Source organism: Cheilinus undulatus, linkage group 11 (assembly GCF_018320785.1).
Source record: "Cheilinus undulatus linkage group 11, ASM1832078v1, whole genome shotgun sequence".
In the NCBI taxonomy this organism is placed as follows: domain Eukaryota; kingdom Metazoa; phylum Chordata; class Actinopteri; order Labriformes; family Labridae; genus Cheilinus; species Cheilinus undulatus.
Genome location: NC_054875.1, coordinates 1,251,429 through 1,277,545, shown reverse-complemented (window position 1 = coordinate 1,277,545; position 26,117 = coordinate 1,251,429). Strand labels below are relative to the sequence as shown.

Below are 26,117 nucleotides of genomic sequence, written 5' to 3'. Positions count from 1 at the left end.
ACCAGAGAATGGACCCTGATAAACCCAGAGAATGGACCCTGATAAACCAGAGAATGGACCCTGATAAACCCAGAGAATGGACCCTGATAAACCAGAGAATGGACCCTGATAAACCCAGAGAATGGACCCTGATAATCCCAGAGAATGGACCCTGATAAACCCAGAGAATGGACCCTGATAAACCCAGAGAATGGACCCTGATAAACCCAGAGAATGGACCCTGATAAACCCAGAGAATGGACCCTGATAAACCCAGAGAATGGACCCTGATAAACCCAGAGACTGGACCCTGATAAACCCAGAGAATGGACCCTGATAAACCAAGAGACTGGACCCTGATAAACCCAGAGAATGGACCCTGATAAACCCAGAGAATGGACCCTGATTAACCAGAGAATGGACCCTGATAAACCCAGAGAATGGACCCTGTTAAACCCAGAGAATGGACCCTGATAAACCAGAGAATGGACCCTGATAAGCCCAGAGAATGGACCCTGATAAACCAGAGAATGGACCCTGATAAACCCAGAGAATGGACCCTGATAAACCCAGAGAATGGACCCTGATAAACCCAGAGAATGGACCCTGATAAACCCAGAGAATGGACCCTGATAAACCAGAGAATGGACCCTGATAAGCCCAGAGAATGGACCCTGATAAACCAGAGAATGGACCCTGATAAACCCAGAGAATGGACCCTGATAAACCAGAGAATGGACCCTGATAAGCCCAGAGAATGGACCCTGATAAACCAGAGAATGGACCCTGATAAAACCTGAGAATGGACCCTGATTAACCAGAGACTGGACCCTGATTACCATAGACTGGACCCTGATAAACCCAGAGACTGGACCCTGATAAACCCAGAAAATGGACCCTGATAAACCCAGAGAATGGACCCTGATAAACCCAGAGAATGGACCCTGATAAACCCAGAGACTGGACCCTGATAAACCCATAGACTGGACCCTGATAAACCCAGAGACTGGACCCTGATAAACCCAGAAAATGGACCCTGATAAACCCAGAGAATGGACCCTGATAAACCCAGAGAATGGACCCTGATAAACCCAGAGACTGGACCCTGATAAACCCAGAGAATGGACCCTGATAAACCCAGAGAATGGACCCTGATAAACCCAGAGACTGGACCCTGATTAACCCAGAGAATGGACCCTGATAAACCCAGAGAATGGACCCTGATAAACCCAGAGACTGGACCCTGATAAACCCAGAGACTGGACCCTGGTAAACCCAGAGAATGGACCCTTATAAACCCAGAGACTGGACCCCTGATAATCCCAGAGAATGGACCCTGATAAACCCAGACACTGGACCCCTGATAATCCCAGAGACTGGACCCTGATTAACCCAGAGAATGGACCCTGATAATCCCAGAGACTGGACCCTGATTAACCCAGAGAATGGACCCTGATAAACCCAGAGAATGGACCCTGATAAAACCTGAGAATGGACCCTGATTAACCAGAGACTGGGCCCTGATTAACCCAGAGACTGGACCCTGATTAACTCAGAGAATGGACCCTGATAAAACCTGAGAATGGACCCTGATTAACCAGAGAATGGACCCTGATTAACCCAGAGACTGGACCCTGATTAACCCAGAGAATGGACCCTGATAAAACCTGAGAATGGACCCTGATTAACCAGAGACTGGACCCTGATTAACCATAGACTGGACCCTGATTAACCCAGAGACTGGACCCCTGATAATCCCAGAGAATGCACCCTGATAAACCCAGAGACTGGACCCCTGATAATCCCAGAGACTGGACCCTGATTAACCCAGAGAATGGACCCTGATAAACCTAGAGACTGGACCCTGATTAACCCAGAGAATGGACCCTGATAAACCCAGAGAATGGACCCTGATAAAACCTGAGAATGGACCCTGATTAACCCAGAGAATGGACCCTGATAAACCTAGAGACTGGGCCCTGATTAACCCAGAGACTGGACCCTGATTAACCCAGAGAATGGACCCTGATAAAACCTGAGAATGGACCCTGATTAACCAGAGACTGGACCCTGATTAACCATAGACTGGACCCTGATTAACCCAGAGACTGGACCCTGATTAACCCAGAGAATGGACCCTGATAAAACCTGAGAATGGACCCTGATTAACCAGAGACTGGGCCCTGATAAACCCAGAGAATAGACCCTGATAAATCCAGAGACTGGACCCTGATAAATCCTGAAAATGGACCCTGATAATCACAGAGACTGGACTTTCTGCCACTTGTATCTGATTTTTGCCACTTTTTAACTGCTTTTCACCATTTTTCTGCCCATTTTTGCCCCTTTTTTCATTCTATATTTATGTTTGCTGCTTTTTTCCTGTGTTTGTCACTGATGATGAGGGATGGAGGTCGTTCATTTCTGTAGATATTGGCCTTATCGGTACTTCTTTAGTGGAAAGATAAAAAGACCTTTATAACAGAAGTGGTCTTAGCTGTCTAAAACATCATGATTCAGCCCGTTAAATCTATCTTATATCTCTGAAATAAAAACACATTCCTCATCCTCACAACTATATTTATTGAAGTTTCTTATCAAAAATTAAATTTACCTTTTTTTGATGGGCATTTGCGCCAATCAAGACATATAGGATCCAGTCATCTAATTTACTGAGGTTACCTGAATGCATCATTGAAAACCATCTTTCAGGTTTGTCAGTTAGCTTCAGTTCCACCACAGACTTCTACCCTGGATCAGTGTTTTTAACTACAAAGTTTGGAGAGCTGTCAGCATCAGTAGCTGCAGACAGATACAGTATGTCTGCGTGCTTCTGGCAGGTGGAGTATTTTTGTTTTCTTAAAGCTGACCGTGGTTTGCTTCCATGCTTTAAGTTCATGTTTCCTTTGCAAAATCTGATGTCTGTTTTACACCACTGATATAAAATTATATTCATCACAAGGCCTCGGTAGCAGTATGGACGATAAGTTGGAACATTTTTGATTTTCAGATATTTGGAGAATCAGGACCCAGGTTTGATCCCCCTACTCATGACCCATTTTCACTACTCCATCTTACCCATTTTGCCACTTTTGAACCGTTTTCCACCATTTTTCCCACCCATTTTATTTCCTAACTCATGTTTACTGCTTTTGTCCCATATCAATGTCTTGGTCTGCTGAGGCATTAAGATCGGCCTACACTGGAGATAAGGGGTCTAGACCAGACCTTGAAAAACAGCCCCATACCATTATCCCTCCTCAGACAGGTAACGTTCTCCCAGCATCCTCCAGACCCAGACTCACCATCTGACTGTAAACAGAGAAGATGATTGGTCACTCCACAGTCCAGTGTTGGTGTGTTTTACTCCACTCCATCTCACGCTTTCACTGGACTTGATGATGTGAGGCTTGCATGCAGCTGTTGCCATGGAAACCCATTCATGAAGCTCCTGCTGCAGTTTGAGTGTTTACATTAATGCCAGAGGAAGTTTTACCCATGATCCTTAGCAGTCGTTGACCCCGCTCTGTGATTTTGTGTGGTCTTCCTCCTCATGGCTGAGCTGCTGTTGTTCCTAAACTCTTCCACTTTCTGGTAAAATCACTGGCAGCTGACTGTGGAATATCCAGCAGGGATGAAGTTGTGGGTCTGACTGGAACACCTGGATTCAATCATGAACAGGTGTGGACACATACTTTTGTCCACATAGTTGAACTAAGATGACTTTGGTGCATGTTGTCTATTGTAAACTCTGGTTAAAGGTGTGTGTAGATCTCTGGAGGCAGTGTCAGTGAATTTAGAAAAAATAATCAGTGTGCATTTTCATTGCTGCTGTCCTGCACCGCCTCCATGTGATCCTTCAGAAATGCCATTATTTAGAGAACGTTACAGACTCTGCAGAGAGCAGGACTACTGGGAGGCCCTGCTGGCCCACTTCAGACCCTGTGAGGACCTTTTCTCCTGAGTCTCCCTCCCTCTGCTGACTCTGCGTATGTTAGCATGTCAGATTTATCCTGTCAGTTTGACTAAAACTGGGCTTTAAAGATGCATGTAAACATGTTAGTCCAGATGAAACCGTATCAGACCATGTTAAAAAAATAAAGCAAAATTCATTCTTTTTCCTGAACTCCCAGGCTCAGACAGCCGTGTCTCGGTGACAGCCACACAGATGCACCAAAAGCAATCAGAATGGATGTAGTATTTATGTCAGGCCAGTAGTAGGCGCACATGTATGCTCACACCCTCTTCTTCTGCAGAGCGGTGAGGGGAAACATCCAATGAGGTGTGCTTGTTCCTCTGACTCCTCCTCCATAGTGGTCTGTTTTTGGCTCTGAGCAATGGAGCAAGGCGTGCACCATGATTGGTTGGTCGGTCAGCGGGTCTGAGGACTGTGGTGACCTTTGGTGTGACTGTGACTGTGACTCTTTCATGTTGAAACGCCCCCATTACCAGCACACATGCACACAGACTGATGTAGCGCGTGCCGTGGTGTGTGACACATTAGCGTGTCATGATAGAGATCATAGGAGTGATGTCTCTGGGCGATGAGGCTCTGAGCACACATGAGACGGCTCTGAGCATGTGTGCTCGAGTGTGTGTGTGCTCGTGAGTGTGTGTGTGCTCATGAGTGTGTGTGTGTTCATGAGTGTGTGTGTGTTCATGAGTGTGTGTGTGTTCATGAGTGTGTGTGTGTTCATGAGTGTGTGTGTGCTCATGAGTGTGTGTGTGCTCATGAGTGTGTGTGTGTTCATGAGGGTGTGTGTGTGCTCATGAGTGTGTGTGTGTTCATGAGGGTGTGTGTGTTCATGAGTGGGTGTGTGTTCATGAGGGTGTGTGTGTGTTCATGAGTGGGTGTGTGTTCATGAGGGTGTGTGTGTGTTCATGAGTGTGTGTGCGTGTTCATGAGTGGGTGTGTGTTCATGAGGGTGTGTGTGTTCATGAGTGTGTGTGCGTGTTCATGAGTGGGTGTGTGTTCATGAGGGTGTGTGTGTGTTCATGAGGGTGTGTGTGTTCATGAGTGTGTGTGTGTTCATGAGTGTGTGTGTGTTCATGAGTGTGTGTGTGTTCATGAGTGTGCGGTTAGAAAAAAGCAACAAATGGGGAAAGCTGAGCTTTTTTGATAACCATCATCTCTGTTAACAGCGGTACTGGTTCTCTGCATACATCAGGGGTCATCAGCTACATCTGCACCAGGGCCAGATCTAGTCCTGACAGAGACTCTGGGGCTGGACTTTCAAATAAACAAAAATTACATCAATATTTTGGTCTGATTAAAAAGAACCCTGCATGATCAGGCCAGTTCATCTTGTTGGATAGATATCTGTATCTCTCAAATGTATATTAAACTAAAAAACTCACTAAATATCCCACATATCTGCAGTTTGAGTACATTTCAGCTCATAAACTCACCAGGAGACCGCCATGTTTTCATCCGCGTCACAGAGTATGACATCACGGTTCTGCAGCGCTGCTCTCTGTTGCTAAGCAGTAACCGTTTTCTGACGGTTTCTCTGCTTGCAGCTGGTGCTGACATGAGTTTGCGGCGTGTTGGTTTTGTCTCCCAGCTGTCAAAGCTCTGTCATTCCTACAAAGTTTCACCTCAGTAAACCTCCATCAAATGACTACATTGAGTGTATAGTGGAAGCGTGCCGAGAGCTTTTCAAAATAAAAGTATTATGTACATAGAACGGAGTTTCTCCAAAAAAATGTTAAAGCAGACTTTTACTTTGAAAGGCTCAAATCGGAAGTCCTTTCGTATTGTGTTTATCTTTACCTGAACCGTGAGGAAACAGAAAGCCTCATAAAGAAGAGACGTTCAGGGAACAACTTTATTAAACAGACGCATTTTAGCTGGTGGCCTTCATCTGGTTCATCAAGAAACAGATTTCAAACATTTGCTACCCGTGTGGACGTAAATATTTGCTACAACAAGCTAAATATGGCTCTGCATTTATCATTTTCCTGTCTAGATGACAGATAACTGCTTGTGGTGCAAATATAATACAGAAGAGACCTCTCATTTTAGAATTCTCCGTACGTGAGACGTGCTGCGTTTCTGAGATCAGCCCTAACACTGGCTGCCAGTCTGAAACAGGTTACTGCAGAGGATGACCGCGGAACTGTGATGTCACGGCGCCAGGGCCAAACGGAACCAAAACATGGCGGTTTCCTGGTGAATTATAAACTCAAATAACTCAAAATGCAGATATCTTGTGAGTTTTTTAGTTCAATATGTATATGAGAGATACAAATATCTATCCAACAAGATGAACGTGTCTGATCATGCAGGGTTCCTTTCAACATATTATTGCCTTAGAGTTTGTATTTCCTTTCACCATGCAGGACATTTTTAATCATCACCAGTGAGACCTATCACTGTTGTCTATAATGCAGCAGGTCACAGACAGGTGGCTGGGCCCCTGAAATTCCCAGAGAGTGGGCTCTCTCTGAATGTGATTTAGCACCGGTCTTAACTCATTTTTGACACTTTTAAACCCCTTTTCACTGCTTCATTCGGCCATTTCTGCAACATTTTTTGCCCCTCTCAACCCATTTTTACCAATTTCAAACCAATTTTTGCCACCTGTCGCCCATTCTGCCACTCTGTAACCCCTTTCACTACTTTGCCAGGCTATTGATGCTGTTTTCTGCCATTCATAACCCATTTTTAATGCTCTTTGTCCCTATTTTTTCCATTCTTTGACCTCTTTTAAACCACTTTTCCAACATTTTTTATCCTCTTTGTGCCGCTCTTATATCAGTTTTTGCTAGAAATTTAACCACTCTTGCACCATTTTTGCCACTTTTAACCAATTTTTGATACTTTTGGACCCAATCTTTTCCATTCTTAAACCCTTTTAAACTATGTTTCCAGCATGCTTTTCCCCCTTTGTGCTACCCTTGTGTCAATTTTTGCTACTTCTTAGCTATTTTTGCCACTTTTTCACCCCTCTTCATTACGTTTTTGCACATTTTTTTGCCTCTTTCAACCCATTTTTGATACTTTTTGCCCCTTTTTGCATCTTTTGACAGTTTTTGCTACATTGTAACCTCTTTGAGACCATCCTTTGATGACGAGATCATCCTTTAAAAAACATAAAATTCTTTAAAGGATGACATCATCAAAAGCAGATAATGGAATGTTAGATGCTGGGGTCTTGTCACCTCTATTTTCTCCAAACTTTGGCCATAGTTGGAAAATTTGTAAAAGTAGGTGGAGCTGTAGAGGAGTGAGGGTTAGGGTTCCAGAAAGTTCCTTTTCTGTCTGGTCAGGTCACAAAATATTTTCCCAGAAGTCTTGGGGGTCATCAGGATGTTTGTAGTCAAATGTGAGACGAGAGTTCTTATTGGTCAGCACTGGTTTTGGCCTTGGAACTCTCCCATGATGCCATTGTTGCCCAGAGTCTGATGGTTGAATCATGAACTCTGACCTTAACTGAGTCAGTGAGGCCTGCAGGTCTTTAGATGTTGTTCTGGGTTCTTCTGGGACCTCCTGGATGAGTCGTCCATGTGCTCTTGGAGTCATGTTGGTAGGCCAACCACTCCTGGGAAGGATCAGCACTGTTCACAGTTTTCCCCATTTGGCTCTCAGCGTGGTTGGCTGGAGTCCCAAAGCCTAAATAAAATCATTTATAAACAGACTTTTGTATGGGCCTACACAGGTCTGATTTATTTCTATCAGTGTAGGTGTTGGATCAGTAGCTATGGTGCTGGCATCCTCTCTAACAGTCATCTCATTAAGAAGCTGATGAGCTTTAATTAGGTTCTAACCTTAAAAACATTTCAACCTCTTTTTACCACTTTTTTTCAGCCAATTTTGCCACTTTTTGCCCATTTTACTTGTCTCAGCCACTTTGAACCAATCTTTTTGCCATATTTAACAAATACCTGCCTCTTTTTACCCATTTTTCGATACCTTTTGACTCCTTTTCACCTCTGTTTCTGCCCGGAGCTACCAGTTTTAACCATGTTTTGCCACTTTTTATTCTTTTTGACAGTTTTTGACCCCTTTTCATGCTCATTTTGTCACCTTTGCCAATTGTAACCCCTTTTTGCCACTTGAAAACAATTTTTGACCCATTTTCACTGCTTTTTAACCCCTTTCCACCCTTTTTTTTTTTGCCCATTTCAGCCACTTTTTACCATTTTCGCTGGTTGCCCATTTCGCCTCTCTTCGCTTTTTGCCCATTTTATTTTATTGTCACTGTTTTGAACGCCTTTTTCTGCTCAGGTCTACCACTTTTAAACAACTTTTGCCACTTTTTTCCCATGTTTTAATTCATTTTTCTACAGGGTAATAATTTTTTAAAAATCCTTTTTTGTATCTTTGATCACAGTGGTTATTACTCAGGTTAAAAATAAAATATGGTTATCTCAGCTTGTCTTTATAATGGACCGTGATTTTGCTGACCTCCACGGCCCCACCAGTTTGACTGGGACCCTGAAGGCTCCCCTCTCTCCCCCCTCATGGGCCGCCTTGCTCTGATGATCAGCTGCTCTGTAGCTTAAGTTCTGCTGTTGAACTGAGGCTGTTTAAGATGTTTGCAGATATAAATGCCACATGGAAAAGTAAGTCTTGCCCGGAAGTGCGAACTTCTTCATCCGACTTACGGTGAAGTTCACTTCTGTTCCCAGAGACGTGTAGACCTGCCTACAAACAATGATGGTTCCTGATGGATCTAGATTTAAGGTTCGTTCATGTGTTCACGTGTGCACGCTCCTCCTCGTGTGCACGCTCCTCCACGTGTTGACATCAGAACCTCAGCCTGGGTCAGAGTTGGCTGCAGGAGTTAGGAGGCTGAGCAGAAGAGCGTTTTTCTGCCGTGAGAGTTATAAAATCCGACAGAATCAGTGAGTAAGAGGCAGAGCCGGGAAGAAAACGCCCGACTGGCTGAGTTAATAAATGATTGCAGAAGCAGGAAGCAGATAGACGGAGAGAGCGGCAAAGTGAGGGAGGAAAAGGAAGGTAAAATAATAACGAGCAATAGGACGCCAGCAGACAGGAGGAAGAGGAGAGCGTGGAGCTGGAGCAGGCCCAGAGAGGAGAGAGCCTGCAAAGATGGAGAGCGGGAGGATGCGTTCAAAGGCAGGGTGACTCAGCCGTAAACTAACACTCTCCGTCAGGACGGAAGCATGGCGGGACAGGGAGCAGGGAGAATTAATGACGAGCTGTGCTTTTCCTCGCTCGTGCTAACAGCCTGATAGGGAAGCAGAGGAAGTGGTGTCATGTGTGAGAAGATGTGGTCTACGGCGCTCTGCCTGATTGATTTTAATTTAATCAGCTCAGAGACGGTTGAAATGTTAATGCTCTGATTAGGACATTATTTTTCTGCAGATTCAACAAGAGAGGCTCACTTCAGGAAAATTCAATGGCTTCTTATTAAACTGGGAGGTACAGAGAGGCCGGCCACTGGGGGGTAGGAATGTGCAAAATTATAAAAATTGCCAAAAAAAAAATGGGCAGAAAACATGGTTTGAAAGGGTTTAGATGTGGCACAACTAAATAATTTCAACATTAGAACAACATAATAGTTTGAAAAACTTTTCAGCTATGAAATGAGGTAACTGTTAGCCAGGATGCTAGCACCAATGCTAATGATCCAACACAAATGCACTTACATCCTCTCCTGTTATTCAGACATAGATGATGGTTTCAGGGTTGATAGCCGGCTCTGACATCCTCTCCTGTTATACAGACAAAGATGATGGTTTCAGGGTTGCTATCCAGCTCTGACTTCCTCGCATGTTATTCAGACATAGATGATGGTTTCAGGGTTGATAGCCGGCTCTGACATCCTCTCCTGTTATTCAGACAAAGATGATGGTTTCAGGGTTCATATCCGACTCTGACATCCTCCCATGTTATTCAGACAAAGATGGAGGTTTCAGGGTTGATGTCTGGCTCTGACATCCTCCTATGTTGTTCAGACATAGATGATGGTTTCAGGGTTCATATCCGGCTCTGACTTCCTCCCATGTTATTCAGACAAAGATGATGGTTTCAGGGTTAATATCCGGCTCTGACATCCTCTCCTGTTATTCAGACATAGATGATGGTTTCAGGGTTGATATCCAGCTCTGACATCCTCTCCTGTTATTCAGACATAGATGATGGTTTCAGGGTTGATATCTGGCTCTGACATCCTCTCCTTTTGTTCAGACGTAAATGGAGGTTTAGTGTCAATATCCGGCTCTGACTTCCTCCCATGTTATTCAGACATAGATGGAGGTTTCAGGGTTGATGTCTGGCTCTGACATCCTCCCATGTTATTCAGACATAGATGATGGTTTCAGGGTTGATATCCGGCTCTGACATCCTCTCCTGTTATTCAGACATAGATGGAGGTTTCAGGGTTGATATCCAGCTCTGACATCAGCTCCTGTTATTCAGACATAGATGATGGTTACAGGGTTGATATCCGGCTCTGACATCCTCTCCTGTTGTTCAGACGTAAATGGAGGTTTAGGGTCAATATCCGGCTCTGACATCCTCTCCTGTTATTCAGACATAGATGGAGGTGTCAGGGTCTATAGCTGGCTCTGACATCCTCTCCTGTTATTCAGACACAGATGGTGCTTTCAGGGTCCATGTCCTGTTCTGACATCCTCTCCTGTTATTCAGACATGGATGGGGGTTTCAGGGTCGATATCCGGCTCTGACTTCCTCCCATGTTATTCAGACAAAGATGATGGTTTCAGGGTTAATATCCGGCTCTGACATCCTCTCCTGTTATTCAGACATAGATGATGGTTTCAGGGTTGATATCCAGCTCTGACATCCTCTCCTGTTATTCAGACATAGATGATGGTTTCAGGGTTGATATCTGGCTCTGACATCCTCTACTTCTGTTCAGACGTAAATGGAGGTTTAGGGTCAATATCCGGCTCTGACTTCCTCCCATGTTATTCAGACATAGATGATGGTTTCAGGGTTGATATCCGGCTCTGACATCCTCTCCTGTTATTCAGACATGGATGGGGGTTTCAGGGTCGATATCCGGCTCTGACATCCTTCTATGTTATTCAAACATAGATGGAGGTTTCAGGGTTGATATTCAGCTCTGACATCCTTTCCTGTTATTCAGACATAGGTGATGGTTTCAGGGTTGATAGCTGGCTCTGACATCCTCTCCTGTTATTCAGACATAGATGGAGGTTTGAGGGTTGATATCCAACTCTGACATCCTCTCCTGTTATTCAGACATAGATGATGGTTTCAGGGTTGATAGCTGGCTCTGACATCTTCTCCTGTTATTCAGACATAGATGGAGGTTTGAGGGTCGATATACTGCTCTGACATCCTCTTCTGTTGTTATTTAGACATAGACGGAGGTTTTAGGGTCGATATCCGGCTCTGACATCCTCCTATGTTATTCAGACATAGATGGAGGTTTCAGGGTTGATAGCTGGCGCTGACATCTTCTCCTGTCATTCAGACATAGATGGAGGTTTGAGGGTCGATATACAGCTCTGACATCCTCTTCTGTTGTTATTTAGACATAGACGGAGTTTTTAGGGTCGATATCTGGCTCTGACATCCTCTCCTGTTGTTCAGACACAGATGATGGTTTCAGGGTTGATATCCAGCTCTGACTTCCTCTCCTGTTATTCTGACATAGATGGAGGTTTCAGTGTTGATACCTAACCCTTACATCCTCTCTCAGCAGGTCGTTTTGAGCCTGCTTGCCGGTTTGATTCGATGATAGCGTTTGAGATCAATACCACACTCTTATGATGCTTTATCTCTGTTTCAGGTCCCGGTGCTGCATCAGTAGCTACCTCTGAGCTGGATCCACTTCCTGTCTCTGCTTTATCAGCCGCCTTCACCCGCTCGCCCCTCTCTCCACCCGTCCACCGTCCCTCCATCTCTCCATCTGTGCGTCCGTCCGCCTGTCTGTCCATGGACTGGCCTTGACCCTGGAGGGAGGGGGACAGAAACGAGGAAAGAGCGGAGTCGCAACGGAGACGAAGGAGGAGAAAGCTGGATTCATTCAGACATCTGGCATCTGAAGAGCCGCTGCTCGCCGTCCTTCATCCCCCTCGTCCTCCTCCTCCTCCTCCTGTGATGGAGAGTTAGAGGAGCAGAGGGAGGCCTGGCCCTGAACCCAAGGAGGAGCACAGAACCCTCCCTTCAGCATTTTTGCACATTTTAAATCAGAAGGTCCAGAGAGTTTCTGAGCACATGATCAGCAGGAGGCACTGAGATCCGGACAGACTACGGCGAGAAAGGAGGACCAAAACAGACTCAAACCTTCCTGACATGTCAACCACAGCCACCATGGGAGAAATGGCAAACAGCGCAGTGGAATTTTATCCCAAAGGAACTCGGGGTGGGGGCGGAGGAGGAGGGAGGGCAGATGGCAGCCACGTGGGGGGAGACTTCGTGGTGACGGTGCAGGAGCTCCGGGAGCTGATGGAGCTCCGGGGGAACGATGCCCTGCAGAAGATCCAGGACAGCTACGGAGACACAGAGGGGCTCTGTCAGAGACTACAGTCCAGCGTCACGGACGGTGAGTGACAGACGCTGACAGGGGCGGGGATGAGGGGGGATTAATGATAAAGAGAGGATGGCTATAGGGATGACTGGATGGATTGATGAATGGATGGATGGATGGATGATTGGATAAGTGGATGGATGGATGGATGGATGGATGAGTGGATGGAAAGATGGATAAGTGGATGGATGGATGGATGAGTGGATGGATTGATGAATGGATGGATGGATGGATGAGTGGATGGATGGATGGATGGATGGATGAGTGGATGGAAAGATGGATGAGTGGATGGATGGATGGATGGATAAATGATGGATGAATGGATGATTGGATGGATGGATGGATGGATGGAAGGATGGATGGATGGATGAGTGGATGGAAAGATGGATAAGTGGATGGATGGATGATTGGATGAGTGGATGGATGGATGGATGGATGGATGGATGAGTGGATGGAAAGATGGATGAGTGGATGGATGGATGGATGGATAAATGATGGATGAATGGATGATTGGATGGATGGATGGATGGATGGATGGAAGGATGGATGGCTGGATGGATGGATGGATGGATGGATGAGTGGATGGAAAGATGGATGAGTGGATGGATGGATGGATGGATAAATGATGGATGAATGGATGATTGGATGGATGGATGGATGGATGGAAGGATGGATGGATGGATGAGTGGATGGAAAGATGGATAAGTGGATGGATGGATGATTGGATGAGTGGATGGATGGATGGATGGATGGATGGATGAGTGGATGGAAAGATGGATGAGTGGATGGATGGATGGATGGATAAATGATGGATGAATGGATGATTGGATGGATGGATGGATGGATGGATGGATGGATGGATGGAAGGATGGATGGCTGGATGGATGGATGGATGGATGATTGGATGAATGGATGGATGGATGGATGGATGGATGAGTGGATGGATGGATAATTGGATGGATGGAGGGATGGATGGATGGATGGATGGATAGATGTATGGATGGAAGAATGAGTGGATGGATGGATGGATGATTGGATGGATTGATGAATGGATGGATGGATTGATGATTGGATGAGTGGATGGATGATTGGATGAGTGGATGGAAAGATGGATAAGTGGATGGATGGATTATTGGATGAGTGGATGGATGGATGGATGGATGGATGGATGAGTGGATGGAAAGATGGATAAGTGGATGGATGGATGGATGGATGGATGGATGTATGATGGATGGATAGATGATTGGATGGATGGATGGAAGGATGGATGGATGATTGGATGAGTGGATGGATGGATGATTGGATGGATGGATGGATGGATGGATAGATGTATGGATGGATAGATGGATGGATGGATGGATGAGTGGATGGATGGATGGATGGATGGATGTATGATGGATGGATGGATGATTGGATGGATGGATGGAAGGATGGATGGATGATTGGATGAGTGGATGGATGGATGATTGGATGGATGGATGGATGGATGGATGGATGGATGGATAGATGTATGGATGGAAGGATGGATGGATAGATGGATGGATGAGTGGATGGATGGAAGGATGGATGGATGGATGAATGGATGATTGGATGAGTGGATGGATGATTGGATGAGTGGATGGATGGATGAGTGGATGGATGATTGGATGGATGGATGAGTGGATGGATGATTGGATGAGTGGATGGATGGCTGGATGGTTGGATGTGTGTTCAAGTATTTATCCACACTTATTTGTAATAGAATTAATTTTTTCCTTGTAGAGGAGTCATAAACATGAGGTGGATGGTGAAGGAGGCGTGATGTTAGTGATGAAGGTGTGTGGTTGGCGATGGAGGCGTGTGGTTGGTGATGGAGGCGTGTGGTTGGTGATGGAGGTGTGTGATCGGTAAAGGAGGCGTGTGGCTGGTGATGGAGGCGTGTGGTTGGTGATGGAGGCCGTGTGGTTGGTGATGAAGGTGTGTGGTTGGCGATGGAGGCGTGTGGTTGGTGATGGAGGTGTGTGATCGGTAAAGGAGGCGTGTGGTTGGTGATGGAGGCGTGTGGTTGGTGATGGAGGCAGTTGGTTGGTGATGGAGGCCGTTGGTTGGTGATGGAGGTGTGTGGTTGGTGATGGAGGCGTGTAGTTGGCGTCTGTTTGTCTTTAGCCTGTTCAGCTCCACTCCTCTGACTAGTTAGTAACCCAGCAACAAAAACAGCAGAGAGAAAGTTGGCTGAGAAAGTCAGAGAGAGAGAGAGAGAGAGAGGCTGAGGATGGAGCTGTGAGATGGAGGGCTGATGGGTGGAGGAGAGAGAGAGAGCGAGGGATGGTGGGTGTAGAGTTTCAGCCCGTCTGTGTTGAGTGTTGCTAATTTGATCCTGGGAGCTGCTCAGGAATCAGCTCGTCCACTCTCACTCATGTTTCTGCAGTTGTTTCTACACAGAGAAGTTGGCAAACACCACTCACCCCGACACACACTCCTTCACTCTGCTGACTTTAACAAACGTACGCTGTCACCTGGCATGGAGACGGCTGATGTCGTTACTCCTCATGATCAGAACTGAGATATTTTCAGGGTTTGATGGTTTAACAGAAGCTGCAGCCTCTTCTGCTGACTGTGAGGATCCCAAAGATGAAAACATGACTCAGTGAAGAGTGAGCTTACCGTGATGTTTACAGTAATTCATCTGTGATCAGGGACTCTAAATGTACTGATGACATGGAGGCTAATAAAATGATCCAGTGATGTCTGTGTTCATGCATCAGTCAGGAACACTCTTATCATACATTTAACCATTTTATTGCAAAATGGATCTACAGTCCCTGAGTTAGTGAGCAGCAGGCTTAGAGTTTCCAGGGAGTGCCTCACATATAGATATATTCATTCATGACAATGCACATTAATAATTTAAATAAATCAGAAGAGATGAATCCATAGTAGCATGGATCTGAGATGGGTGTGCAACAGCTTTCTGCTATGAAGGAGGAGGCTGGGGTGGAGGAGGGGACGCTTTAATCTATAAAGGAGGAGGCTGGGGTGGAGGAGGTGAAGCTTTAGTCTATAAAGGAGGAGGCTGTGGTGGAGGAGGGGAAGCTTTCGACTATAAAGGAGGAGGCTGGGGTGGAGGAGGTGAAGCTTTAGTCTATAAAGGAGGATGCTGGGGTGGAGGAGGTGAAGCTTTAGTCTATAAAGGAGGAGGCTGGGGTGGAGGAGGTGAAGCTTTAGTCTATAAAGGAGGAGGCTGGGGTGGAGGAGGGGAAGCTTTAGTCTATAAAAGAGGAGGCTGGGGTGGAGAAGGGGACGCTTTTGTCTATAAAGGAGAATGCAGGGGTGGAGGAGGGGACGCTTTAGTCTCTAAAGGAGGAGGCTGGGTGGAGGAGGTGAAGCTCTAGTCTATAAAGGAGGAGGCTGGGGAGGAGGAGGTGAAGCTTAAGTCTATAAAGGAGGATGCTGGGATGGAGAAGGGGACGCTTTAGTCTCTAAAAGAGGAGGTTGGGGTGGAGAAGGGGACGCTTTTGTCTATAAAGGAGAATGCAGGGGTGGAGGAGGGGACGCTTTAGTCTCTAAAGGAGGAGGCTGGGGTGGAAGAGGGAACGCTTTAGTCTATAAAGGAGGAGGCTGGGGTGGAGGAGGTGAGGCTTTGCTGGCAGCATTGAGGCCGGGGTTTGTGAGAAGGATGACATATTTATATGGACCAGTGTGTTGAGAGTAGGAGTTGTGATTGGCTGTGGGAGCTGGCAGGTCATGATTGGGTTGGGCGTATGACTTCTGTGTCCTGCATGGACTAACACTGAGCTTCATGTGTTACTGCACGCCCCCTACACTCGTCCATGCAGACAGAACTCCTGTTGGGGAACAAGTAGTCATTTATGCACAGAGCACTTCCACCAGACCATCATGTTTGGTGCTCTTTAGGACTGTGCCAAACATTCAGAGTGATGAATCTAACACAGTCATAATGCTTCAGCCCCCTTTGTGTCCTGAAAGTAGGGAAATATTCAGAAATAAAGCTCAAAAACGTAGGAATTAAACAGCCTCTGTCTAAAGCCTGGATTAGAGGTCATGTATGGTCAGTTTCCTGGTTCAGCTCTTTAAACTCTGATCTTACCTATGTTTCCTCAGCTGACGTCCGTCCAGTCTCTTGTTGTGACAGGGAATCCGTCTCTTTCAGAGATGAAAAAATGATGAAAAAAAAATCCTTAAAGTTACAAACAGGTGCAGGTGACCCTGGTAATGTGTGTGTGTTATCACACAGATGGACCATCTTCCTGTGTTAGCTTCATGCTAACACATAGTGGAGAATACCATTTAAAGGCTAACTGAATTAGCATGGTGGTTTTAACAAACTAAAAACGTATATATTCTCTCAGACTCACAGGCAGATTTTAGTCAAACTTTGAGGAAACTAACTTTAAAAAGCGCTGAGTCATGCTGGCCCGTTCTGCTGCTCTGATTCATCTTTATATAAGGTCTGATCCTGTGACACTGCGTGCCTCCCTCTTTATGTCTCAGCTCATGGGACGTTCCCCTCTGCTGCCCACTCTGGCTGGAGGTGTCTGATGTGTTTATGGGATGGTTTTTCCTGCTCTGTAGATCCTCTCCGGTGTTTTAGAGGAGAAAATGTTCGTGTTTGTTATGATGAGAGGCGTTGAAGGCTCAGAGCAGAGATCTGTGAACCCTGGCTGGAAAAATGATCAGTCAGGACCCATAGACACGGAGGACACTTTCAAATATTATCAACAATTGTACATTTTACTCCGTTACTACATGACATATGCCTTCCTCTATTAACATGTAGACCTATATGTATATAATATGTTGGATCGTTTTTCTCAAACTGACTTTTAAAGGCCTCCTCCAGTGGAGGTCTGTCATTCTCCTTGTGAAGAGTGGTGGGGCAGTAGAGCAGCCCTCTACTAACCAGTCATCACTAGTTTGTCCACTCAGTGCTTCAGTCTAAACATAGAGATGACTAGTACAGTGTCCATTTAAGGACATTCTCAGATGTCAGGTCTCAGGGAAACCTCCGCCGTGTTAAAACTCAGTCTAAGCCGTTTGTGCTGAGGCTGTCAGACTTCAGATGAAAAGGTGAACGGGGTTTTAGTCGTTACTCCACGTGATCCAAACTCAGAAATATCTTCTGATTCACATCTGAGTTTGAAGAGTTGGACAAAAAGCTGCAGCCTCCTCTGCAGACTCTGATGATCTCACTGATGCAGCTTTATGTGTAAATGCAGAGAAACACAGAAACTTTTTAAAGTGTGTGACACACCACAGCGAACGCACACGTCGACATTCTGGTTCACCAATATGAACCATCTCAGGAAAATGTCAAACAGTGAAGAATCTCCCTCCATCTACAGTCCAGAATATCATCAACAGATTCAGAGAATCTGGAGAAATCTCTGAGAGCAAGGGACAAGGCTGAAGGGGCCCTAAGGGGCCACTACATTAAAAACAGGCATGATTCCGTAGTGAAATCACTGCATGGGCTCAGGAACATTCCAGAAATCATCGTCTGTCAACACAGTTGGCCGTGCCATCCACCAATGACAGTCAAAGCTGGATCATGGAGAGAAGAAGCCATATGTGAACAGGATCCAGAAACACCATGGCCCGTCTTCTCTGGACCAAAGCTCATTTAACATGGACTGAGGAAACATGGAAAACTGTTCTGTGGTCAGAGGAAACATGGAAAACTGTTCTGTGGTCAGAGGACAGCACAGACACCGTGTCCTGTGGACTAAAGAGGAGAGGGAGCATCCAGCTTATTCTCCTGGCTCAGGTCTAAAGCCTGTGTCTCTGATGGTATGAGGTTGCATGATCACATCAGACAAGAATGGGACAACATTCCTCTCCCATCAGCTGGTCTCCTCACTTCCCAGATGTTTACAGACTGTTTTTAAAAGAAGAGGGGTCACTACACTATGGAGGCCCTGTCCCAACTTTTTTGAAATGTGTCGTTGCCATCAGATTCAGAGTCAGTCTTTCTTTATAAATCTCTAATTTAAAACTGAAGTTATCACAAGACACGTTACAAGAAGGGCACACCTAGAATGAAATAGTGATAATAATGATGATTATGATGACAATAGTTATAATAATTATTATCATTAGAATAGTAAAAATGATGATGCTAATTATTATTAATAATAATAATAATAATAATGATAATAATGATAATAATAATAATAATCAGAATAGTAATAATAATAATAATAAATATTACAAAAACTACCTTTAGTAATTAAGTAGTAATGGCAATATTTGAACAGAAAATATAACTAACGATTTTGATTATTATAATTAGAAACTATTATTATAAACTATAATTATTTTAATAATAATAACTATGATAACATTTATAATAATGATAATGAAATAGAAAATAAGGATTTTATGATTATAATAAATTATTATAATCACACTGATAATGATTAAAGTAAAAAGGGAATACTGGTATTGATAATAAAAATAATAATAACAACAATATTATAGATGACGAGAGTTAACAGGTGCTTTAAGAGATGGTAAAAAAATATCTATTGACAATAATAATAATACGTATATTGATGATGATAAGAATTGTTTTATCACTACTCATAATAATAATTATCACAGTAAATATAGCAATAATAATCATAATAAATTTTCATGATAATAATAATATTGAGCTAATATTTTTAGTGAAATGTTAAAATGTCTCAGTTTTAGCACCTGATATGTTTACATCGCCGTGTCTGAGGATCATTCTAACGTTTACATCCCCGTGTCTGAGGATCATTCTAACATTGACATCGCCGTGTCTGAGGATCATTCTAACATTGACATCGCCGTGTCTGAGGATCATTCTAACGTTTACATCGCCGTGTCTGAGGATCATTCTAACGTTTACATCGCCGTGTCTGAGGATCATTCTAACATTGACATCGCCGTGTCTGAGGATCATTCTAACATTGACATCGCCGTGTCTGAGGATCATTCTAACGTTTACATCGCCGTGTCTGAGGATCATTCTAACATTGACATCGCCGTGTCTGAGGATCATTCTAACGTTTACATCGCCGTGTCTGAGGATCATTCTAACGTTTACATCGCCGTGTCTGAGGATCATTCTAACGTTTACATCGCCGTGTCTGAGGATCATTCTAACGTTTACATCGCCGTGTCTGAGGATATTTCTAACGTTTACATCGCCGTGTCTGAGGATCATTCTAACGTTTACATCGCCGTGTCTGAGGATATTTCTAACGTTTACATCGCCGTGTCTGAGGATCATTCTAACGTTTACATCGCCGTGTCTGAGGATCATTCTAACGTTGACATCGCCGTGTCTGAGGATCATTCTAACGTTTACATCGCCGTGTCTGAGGCTCATTCTCATGTTTACATCGCCGTGTCTGAGGCTCATTCTCATGTTTACATCGCCGTGTCTGAGGATCATTCTAACGTTGACATCGCCGTGTCTGAGGATCATTCTAACGTTGACATCGCCGTGTCTGAGGATCATTCTAACGTTTACATCCCCGTGTCTGAGGCTCATTCTAATGTTTACATCGCCGTGTCTGAGGCTCATTCTCATGTTTACATCGCCGTGTCTGAGGGTCATTCTAATGTTTACATCGCCGTTTCTTAGGATCATTCTAACGTTTGCATCGCCGTGTCTTAGAATCATTCTAACGTTTACATCACTGTGAGGATCTGTGTACACACTCTTACTGTAGCTCCAATAACAGCGCTGTACTGCAGTATGAGACCATCATAACCACAGGAAAGAGAGAGAGGAAGAGGAGAAACGATGAGAGAGAGGGGGAGAGAGGGGTGAGGAGGGAACGCTAGAACAGCTTGCCGCATTGTCAAGGACACATCAAGGGGAGATTGAGAGAGGGAATGAGGGAGGAGAGGAGAGAGGGGGAGGAGGAGGATGGAGAGATGATGATGAAGAAGAGAGGGACGACGCTACGATTACTCAGCAGAAGGTCACCTGTTCCTCTCCTCGCCTCGGCCTGAACCCTGTTGAGCGTCATGTTTGCTACACAACTCTTCACATGAACCAACACACGGACGCCACACAGAGACGGTCACCGCTCTCAGCCAATCACAGGTCTCCCAGAAGAAGACGTTCCCTCTCCTCCACGGCCAATCAGAAAAACAGGAAAGAGCCCCGCTCTGAACTGTTCAAACTGGAGGAATGACATCACCTGTTGCTGGGCAGAAACCTGTTACAGACAGGAAGCAGTGGACCTGGTATCCTGGTGGCCATGGAAACTGAACACAGAGGAGGAAGAGGAGAGGGCTGGAGGGAGAAGAGTGAAGTTTGAGTTGGCAGGAATGTTAGCGAGGATTCTGATGTTTGAGGAGGTTGAGTAGGGATGGTTGGAGCTGATTCTCATCTCTGTGATCACTGAGCATCTGCTTTAAAGAGCTGAGAGAGATTAATCAACACTTTAATGAATGAGAGGCAAACAGAAACGTGTTAGAGGGTTTCTGATTCAAGCTCAGATCAGACCCACAGTTTCCTCTGTGAGCCGGCCTGTTGATCTATTTACAGACCTGAGCTCCAGTTAAACCCCACGGTTTAATATGCCGGCTATTACAACTGAGTTTTCAGAGACAGAGACCTGTTTACATGACATCCTGATGAGTACGGCACAGACCCACGTTTGATGAACCCAAACAGGATCAACAGATAAAGGGTCCGGTTGTTAGGGTCTGTGCTCTGGCATGGTTGCCCCCTCTCGTCTTCTGGTCTGCAGGGTTGTTCCATGCTCGAGCATGCTTGTCTGTACTGGTCAGTGGTTCTCAGCTGGTGGGACCCAAAAGTCCTTTACAGTCTCTAGAAAAAGCATTTATAATGATGTTTAAATGACATGCTTTTCCTGTCATTTTTGTTTATTTTGTTCCATAAAAGATCCAAACTTCAGTGTTGAAAAAATCCTCAGACATGTGGGTGCTGATTGTTCATCCAGGAGGTGGACGGTCCTGATGCTAGTGGTGGGCAGTAAACAGGTATTAATACCACAGTAAAGATCCAGTTAAGATTCAGTTAAGATCCAGTAAAGATCCAGTGAAGATCAAGTCAAGATCCAATAAAGATCCAGTTAAGATCAAGTTAAGATCCAGTAAAGACCCAGTTAAGATCCAGTTAAAATCAAGTTAAGATCCAGTTAAGACCCAGTTAAGATCCAGTTTGGAACCAGTTAAGATCCAGTAAAAAACAGTTAAGATCCAGTAAAGAACCAGTTCCAGTAAAGACCCAGTTAAGATCCAGAAAAGATTCAGTTAAGATCCAGTAAAGATCAAGTTAAGATCCAGTAAAGATCCAGTTCAGATCCAGTTAAGATCCAGAAAAGACCCAGTAAAGATCAAGTTAAGATCCAGTTTGGAACCAGTTAAGATCCAGTAAAAAACCAGTTAAGATCCAGTAAAAAACCAGTTAAGATCCAGTAAAGAACCAGTTCCAGTTAAGATCCAGTAAAGAACCAGTTCCAGTTAAGACCCAGTTAAGATCCAGTTAAGATCCAGAAAAGATTCAGTTAAGATCCAGTAAAGATCAAATTAAGATCCAGTAAAGATCCAGTTCAGATCCAGTTAAGATCCAGTTAAAATCAAGTTAAGATCCAGTTAAGATCCAGTTTGGAACCAGTAAAGATCCAGAAAAGACCCAGTAAAGATCAAGTTAAGATCCAGTTTGGAACCAGTTAAGATCCAGTAAAGAACCAGTTCCAGTTAAGACCCAGTTAAGATCCAGTTAAGATCCAGAAAAGATTCAGTTAAGATCCAGTAAAGATCAAGTTAAGATCCAATAAAGAACCAGTTCCAGTTAAGACCCAGTTAAGATCCAGAAAAGATTCAGTTAAGATCCAGAAAAGATCAAGTTAAGATCCAATAAAGAACCAGTTAAGATCCAGTAAAGATCAAGTTCAAATCCAGTAAAGATCCAGTTCAAATCCAGGTCAGATCCAGGTCAGATCCAGGTCAGATCCAGGTCAGATCCAGTTAACCAGTGGAGACGATGATCCTGTGACTGGAGCCAGGATGTCTATATTTGGGCGAGTACATAAACCGTGCAGTAGCCCTCCTCTAAAGGAGCAGGACCCATGTATGGTGATCAGACTGATCAGATGAACCAGACTTTGGGGCCACATGTACTTTAGACCAGGTCCCGAAATCTGGTGGGGGGGGGGGGGGGGGTGTCAGGGATCCTGACCTGGCTCAGGGTGGGGGGCCGGATTTGGCTGGTCCTTCTGGTTCACATGATTCTCAGAGAAGATAAACATATTTGGTGGCCCAGTGTGTTGTGTCTGCTCAGGTGGGTTGGTTTCTCACTTCCTGTCCCGTCTCCTCCTTCCAGGTCTCAGCGGGGACCCTGCAGATCTGGATCGTCGATGCCAAACATACGGTCAGAACTTCATCCCTCCAAAGAAGCCCAAGACGTTCCTGGAGCTGGTGTGGGAGGCGCTACAGGATGTCACGCTCATCATCCTGGAGGCCGCCGCCATCATCTCCCTCGGCCTCTCGTTCTACCAGCCTCCTGGGAAGGATACTGAATGTAAGGACGGGGGGGTGTGGAAGATTAGACTAAAAATCGGAGGTTTCCATGACTTTTGTTTGAGTTTTGTGTATCAGACTGGGGTTGATATCGTCTGATTTGTACATGTATCATATAAACAATAAAAATTCTGGTGCTGTGACAACCTCTAGAAGGAGGGGTGGATTTCTTTAGTTTCAGTGATGCCGACAGGTAGCATTCAACTATACCAGGCAGGATTTCCTCTGTTTGATACATCACTGATAATCGCTCTGATTTCAGGCGCCATGTTAAATCTGATACCTAGAGACAACAGTGAGCCTAGGAGCCCCCTGATGCTCCATCCGTGCTAAAAACACGTTGGTTGAACGTTAATGCCGTGGTTTCCCTTCTCTGCAGCGTGCGGGGCCTCGGCGGGGTCTGTAGAAGACGAGAGCGAGGGCGACACGGGCTGGATCGAGGGCGCGGCCATCCTGCTGTCGGTGGTGTGCGTCGTCCTGGTGACGGCGTTCAATGACTGGTCCAAAGAGAAGCAGTTTCGGGGTCTGCAGAGTCGGATCGAGCAGGAGCAGAAGTTCACGGTGGTGAGGAAAGGAAACGTCATCCAGATCCCCGTGGCGGACATGGTGGTTGGAGACTTGGCGCAGGTCAAATACGGTAAGGACATGACCCCAAAAACACAGATATTTAACAGGAAGTAACTCAAAGATACTCTAGCTCTAGAACCTCCCAGCCAGCAGATCCCGGGGGCTGGGGACCAGACACTCACCTGTGGTTTTTTGTGCATTTGTTTCCAGGTGACCTGCTGCCGGCTGACGGGATCTTAATCCAGGGAAACGACCTGAAGATAGACGAGAGCTCGCTCACCGGAGAGTCCGACCACGTACGCAAGTCTGTGGATAAAGACCCCATGCTGCTCTCAGGTCGGTCTTTCTGCTGTGCAGCATCACATCGTAGACCTTTAGACACTCCCAGGGCCATAACCATCAGGGTTTGAGGTTTCTAAAACCTAAAAACAGCCTCTATCTGATTTTTTAAGGACAGGAATATTATCAGGACAGAAGTTATTCAGACTGTTGGGTGGAGTAAATCTCAGACAGAGAGGCTGAGGTTTCAGAGCTCCTGTAGCAGATGTCCTACACGTGTGTTCATGTAGATCAGGTGGTTCCAGAGTTCTTGTGGAGCAGAGATGGTCAGCCTGGTCCACTATGTAGAGATAAACACAGAAGAGTTTACTTTTCTAAAGCTTCAGCTCTCTAACACCACCATAGTCGGCGGTAAACCTCAGACGTTTTTCACCAGCTGTGACCTTTAGCTGTGACATCCAGCAGGCACTGGGTTGACGTGGTCAGGTTTAGACCTTACGGTCTAAGGTCATGACTGGTCCTGGTTCAGGTCTCTCAGGGTCTGGTCCATATGACAGGTGGGACCGTTGAGGTAAAAACAGAGCAGAGCTTTTAGGCACCATTCAGTCTTCTGCTGTGTTCCATTCACTCTGAGGTCTGATGTTGGAACTGGGAATGGCGTTCCCAGGAGTTGGATGTGTTCCATTTGCTACCAGTTCTAACTGGGAGCACTGGGAGTTGCTCCGACGTACAAGTCGGAATTATGAGTTCAGAAGTCAACTTGGAATTTCCGAGGCCTGAGAACAAATGGAGCGCAGCATTTGATCCAACCCTCAGTCATGGTCACGAGCGTTGGAGAGAGACTAGAGAGGGCAGGGATACTAGCAGCTGAAACCAGTATCCTCAGGAGAGTTTCTGGGCTCAGCCTTCGAAATCTTGCTTTCTAAATAAAAAAAATAAATATCTTTATATCCTATTCAGACTGATAGATGTCAGGGACTTTCTCTCATCTCGTCTTGGATTTCTCTAGATGTTCCATGGAGAGCTTTTAGCCTCCTTCTCTTTGTCAGACAGGTTCTGATTCAGGGGTTTCTGGATTCTCCAGGTCTGGGTTATTTAACAGAAGTATTTAAGTCAGTGCTGACTGTCAGACTAAGACCACAACCCCCTGGTTCTGGTCACCCAGCAGAGTGTTAACCATCACTCCCTCTGTCTTCAGGTACCCACGTGATGGAGGGCTCGGGTCGGATGCTGGTGACGGCGGTGGGAGTGAACTCTCAGACTGGAATCATCTTCACGCTGCTCGGAGCCGGAGAGGTGGAGGAAGAAGGGAAGGAGAAGAAAGGTGAGAGAAAGAGAGGAACGAGGTGAATCTAGAGATTGTAGCTGGGGACGGAGAGTTCTGGTGGTGTTACGTCCACGGTCAGAGTCAGCGCTGTTTTCAGTGTTCACAGTAAATAGAAACCTGGACCAGCATTAAAGAAGAAGGACCTCAGTCTGCAGGAATGATCTGGTCTCCAGTCAGAGAACAGGAACCATTGATCAGTGATTACTGCTGCAGACCCAAAGAGGGAGGGAGGGGCATCATGGAAAAATCAATAGAATGACTGTAAAGAGACGCAAAACAACCTCAAAAACATGTATATAACAATAAATGATGTCAAATAAGACACCGAGAACCACAAAACAACAAAAAAGAGACACAAAAACCTGCAAAGTAGCAACAAACTGATGAATTATCATTGTAAATGATGACTGCAGTGAAGAGCAGGGCCAGAAGGAGAACTATATAGAAGCCAGAGAACCATTCTAACAGGACTACAGAGGTACAGAAACAACTTTAACCCTCCAATGTCAACGTGAAAACAGATTTCTACAGAGTAACGTCAAAAATAAATCTGTAATGTAAAATAAGTGACTGCACAAATCTTCACTCCTTTAAAGTGACTGAGTTAATCCAACAGAGGAGCTAGTAGTCCCACAGTTAGTGATTGTAGAGTCTCTGGACGGTCCAGTCACTGGTTCATCAGCATTCCTGGCTACCATTACACCATGAAGACAAAAGAACACTCAGAGAAAAGATGACTGAAAAGTCTAAGACAGAAACATCTCCAAGTCTCTGAACATCCCCCAGAGTTCAGTTATATCCATCATGGAGAAATGAAGGAATATATCACATGTGTAAATCTGCCTAGATCAGACCGTCCTCACAAACTTAGTGGGCGTGCAAGAAGGAGACTAGTGAGAGAGGACACCAAGACACCTATGACTACTCTGAAGGAGCTCCAA

At 45.2% G+C, this 26,117-nt stretch overlaps 1 protein-coding gene across 5 annotated transcripts in view; it reads left to right on the top strand.

Moving 5' to 3' along the window:
* Positions 1–26,117, top strand: part of atp2b3b (ATPase plasma membrane Ca2+ transporting 3b) — a 98,261-nt gene that overhangs the window by 9,442 nt on the left and 62,702 nt on the right. For all 5 annotated transcript variants that reach the window (XM_041800031.1, XM_041800029.1, XM_041800030.1 and 2 more), the window contains exons 2-6: positions 11,733–12,488; positions 22,807–23,004; positions 23,383–23,640; positions 23,781–23,906; positions 25,048–25,173. In XM_041800031.1, coding sequence (XP_041655965.1) covers positions 12,239–12,488; positions 22,807–23,004; positions 23,383–23,640; positions 23,781–23,906; positions 25,048–25,173 — 958 coding nt within the window. In that variant the 5' untranslated portion in view covers positions 11,733–12,238. The remainder of the gene's footprint in view (positions 1–11,732; positions 12,489–22,806; positions 23,005–23,382; positions 23,641–23,780; positions 23,907–25,047; positions 25,174–26,117) is intronic.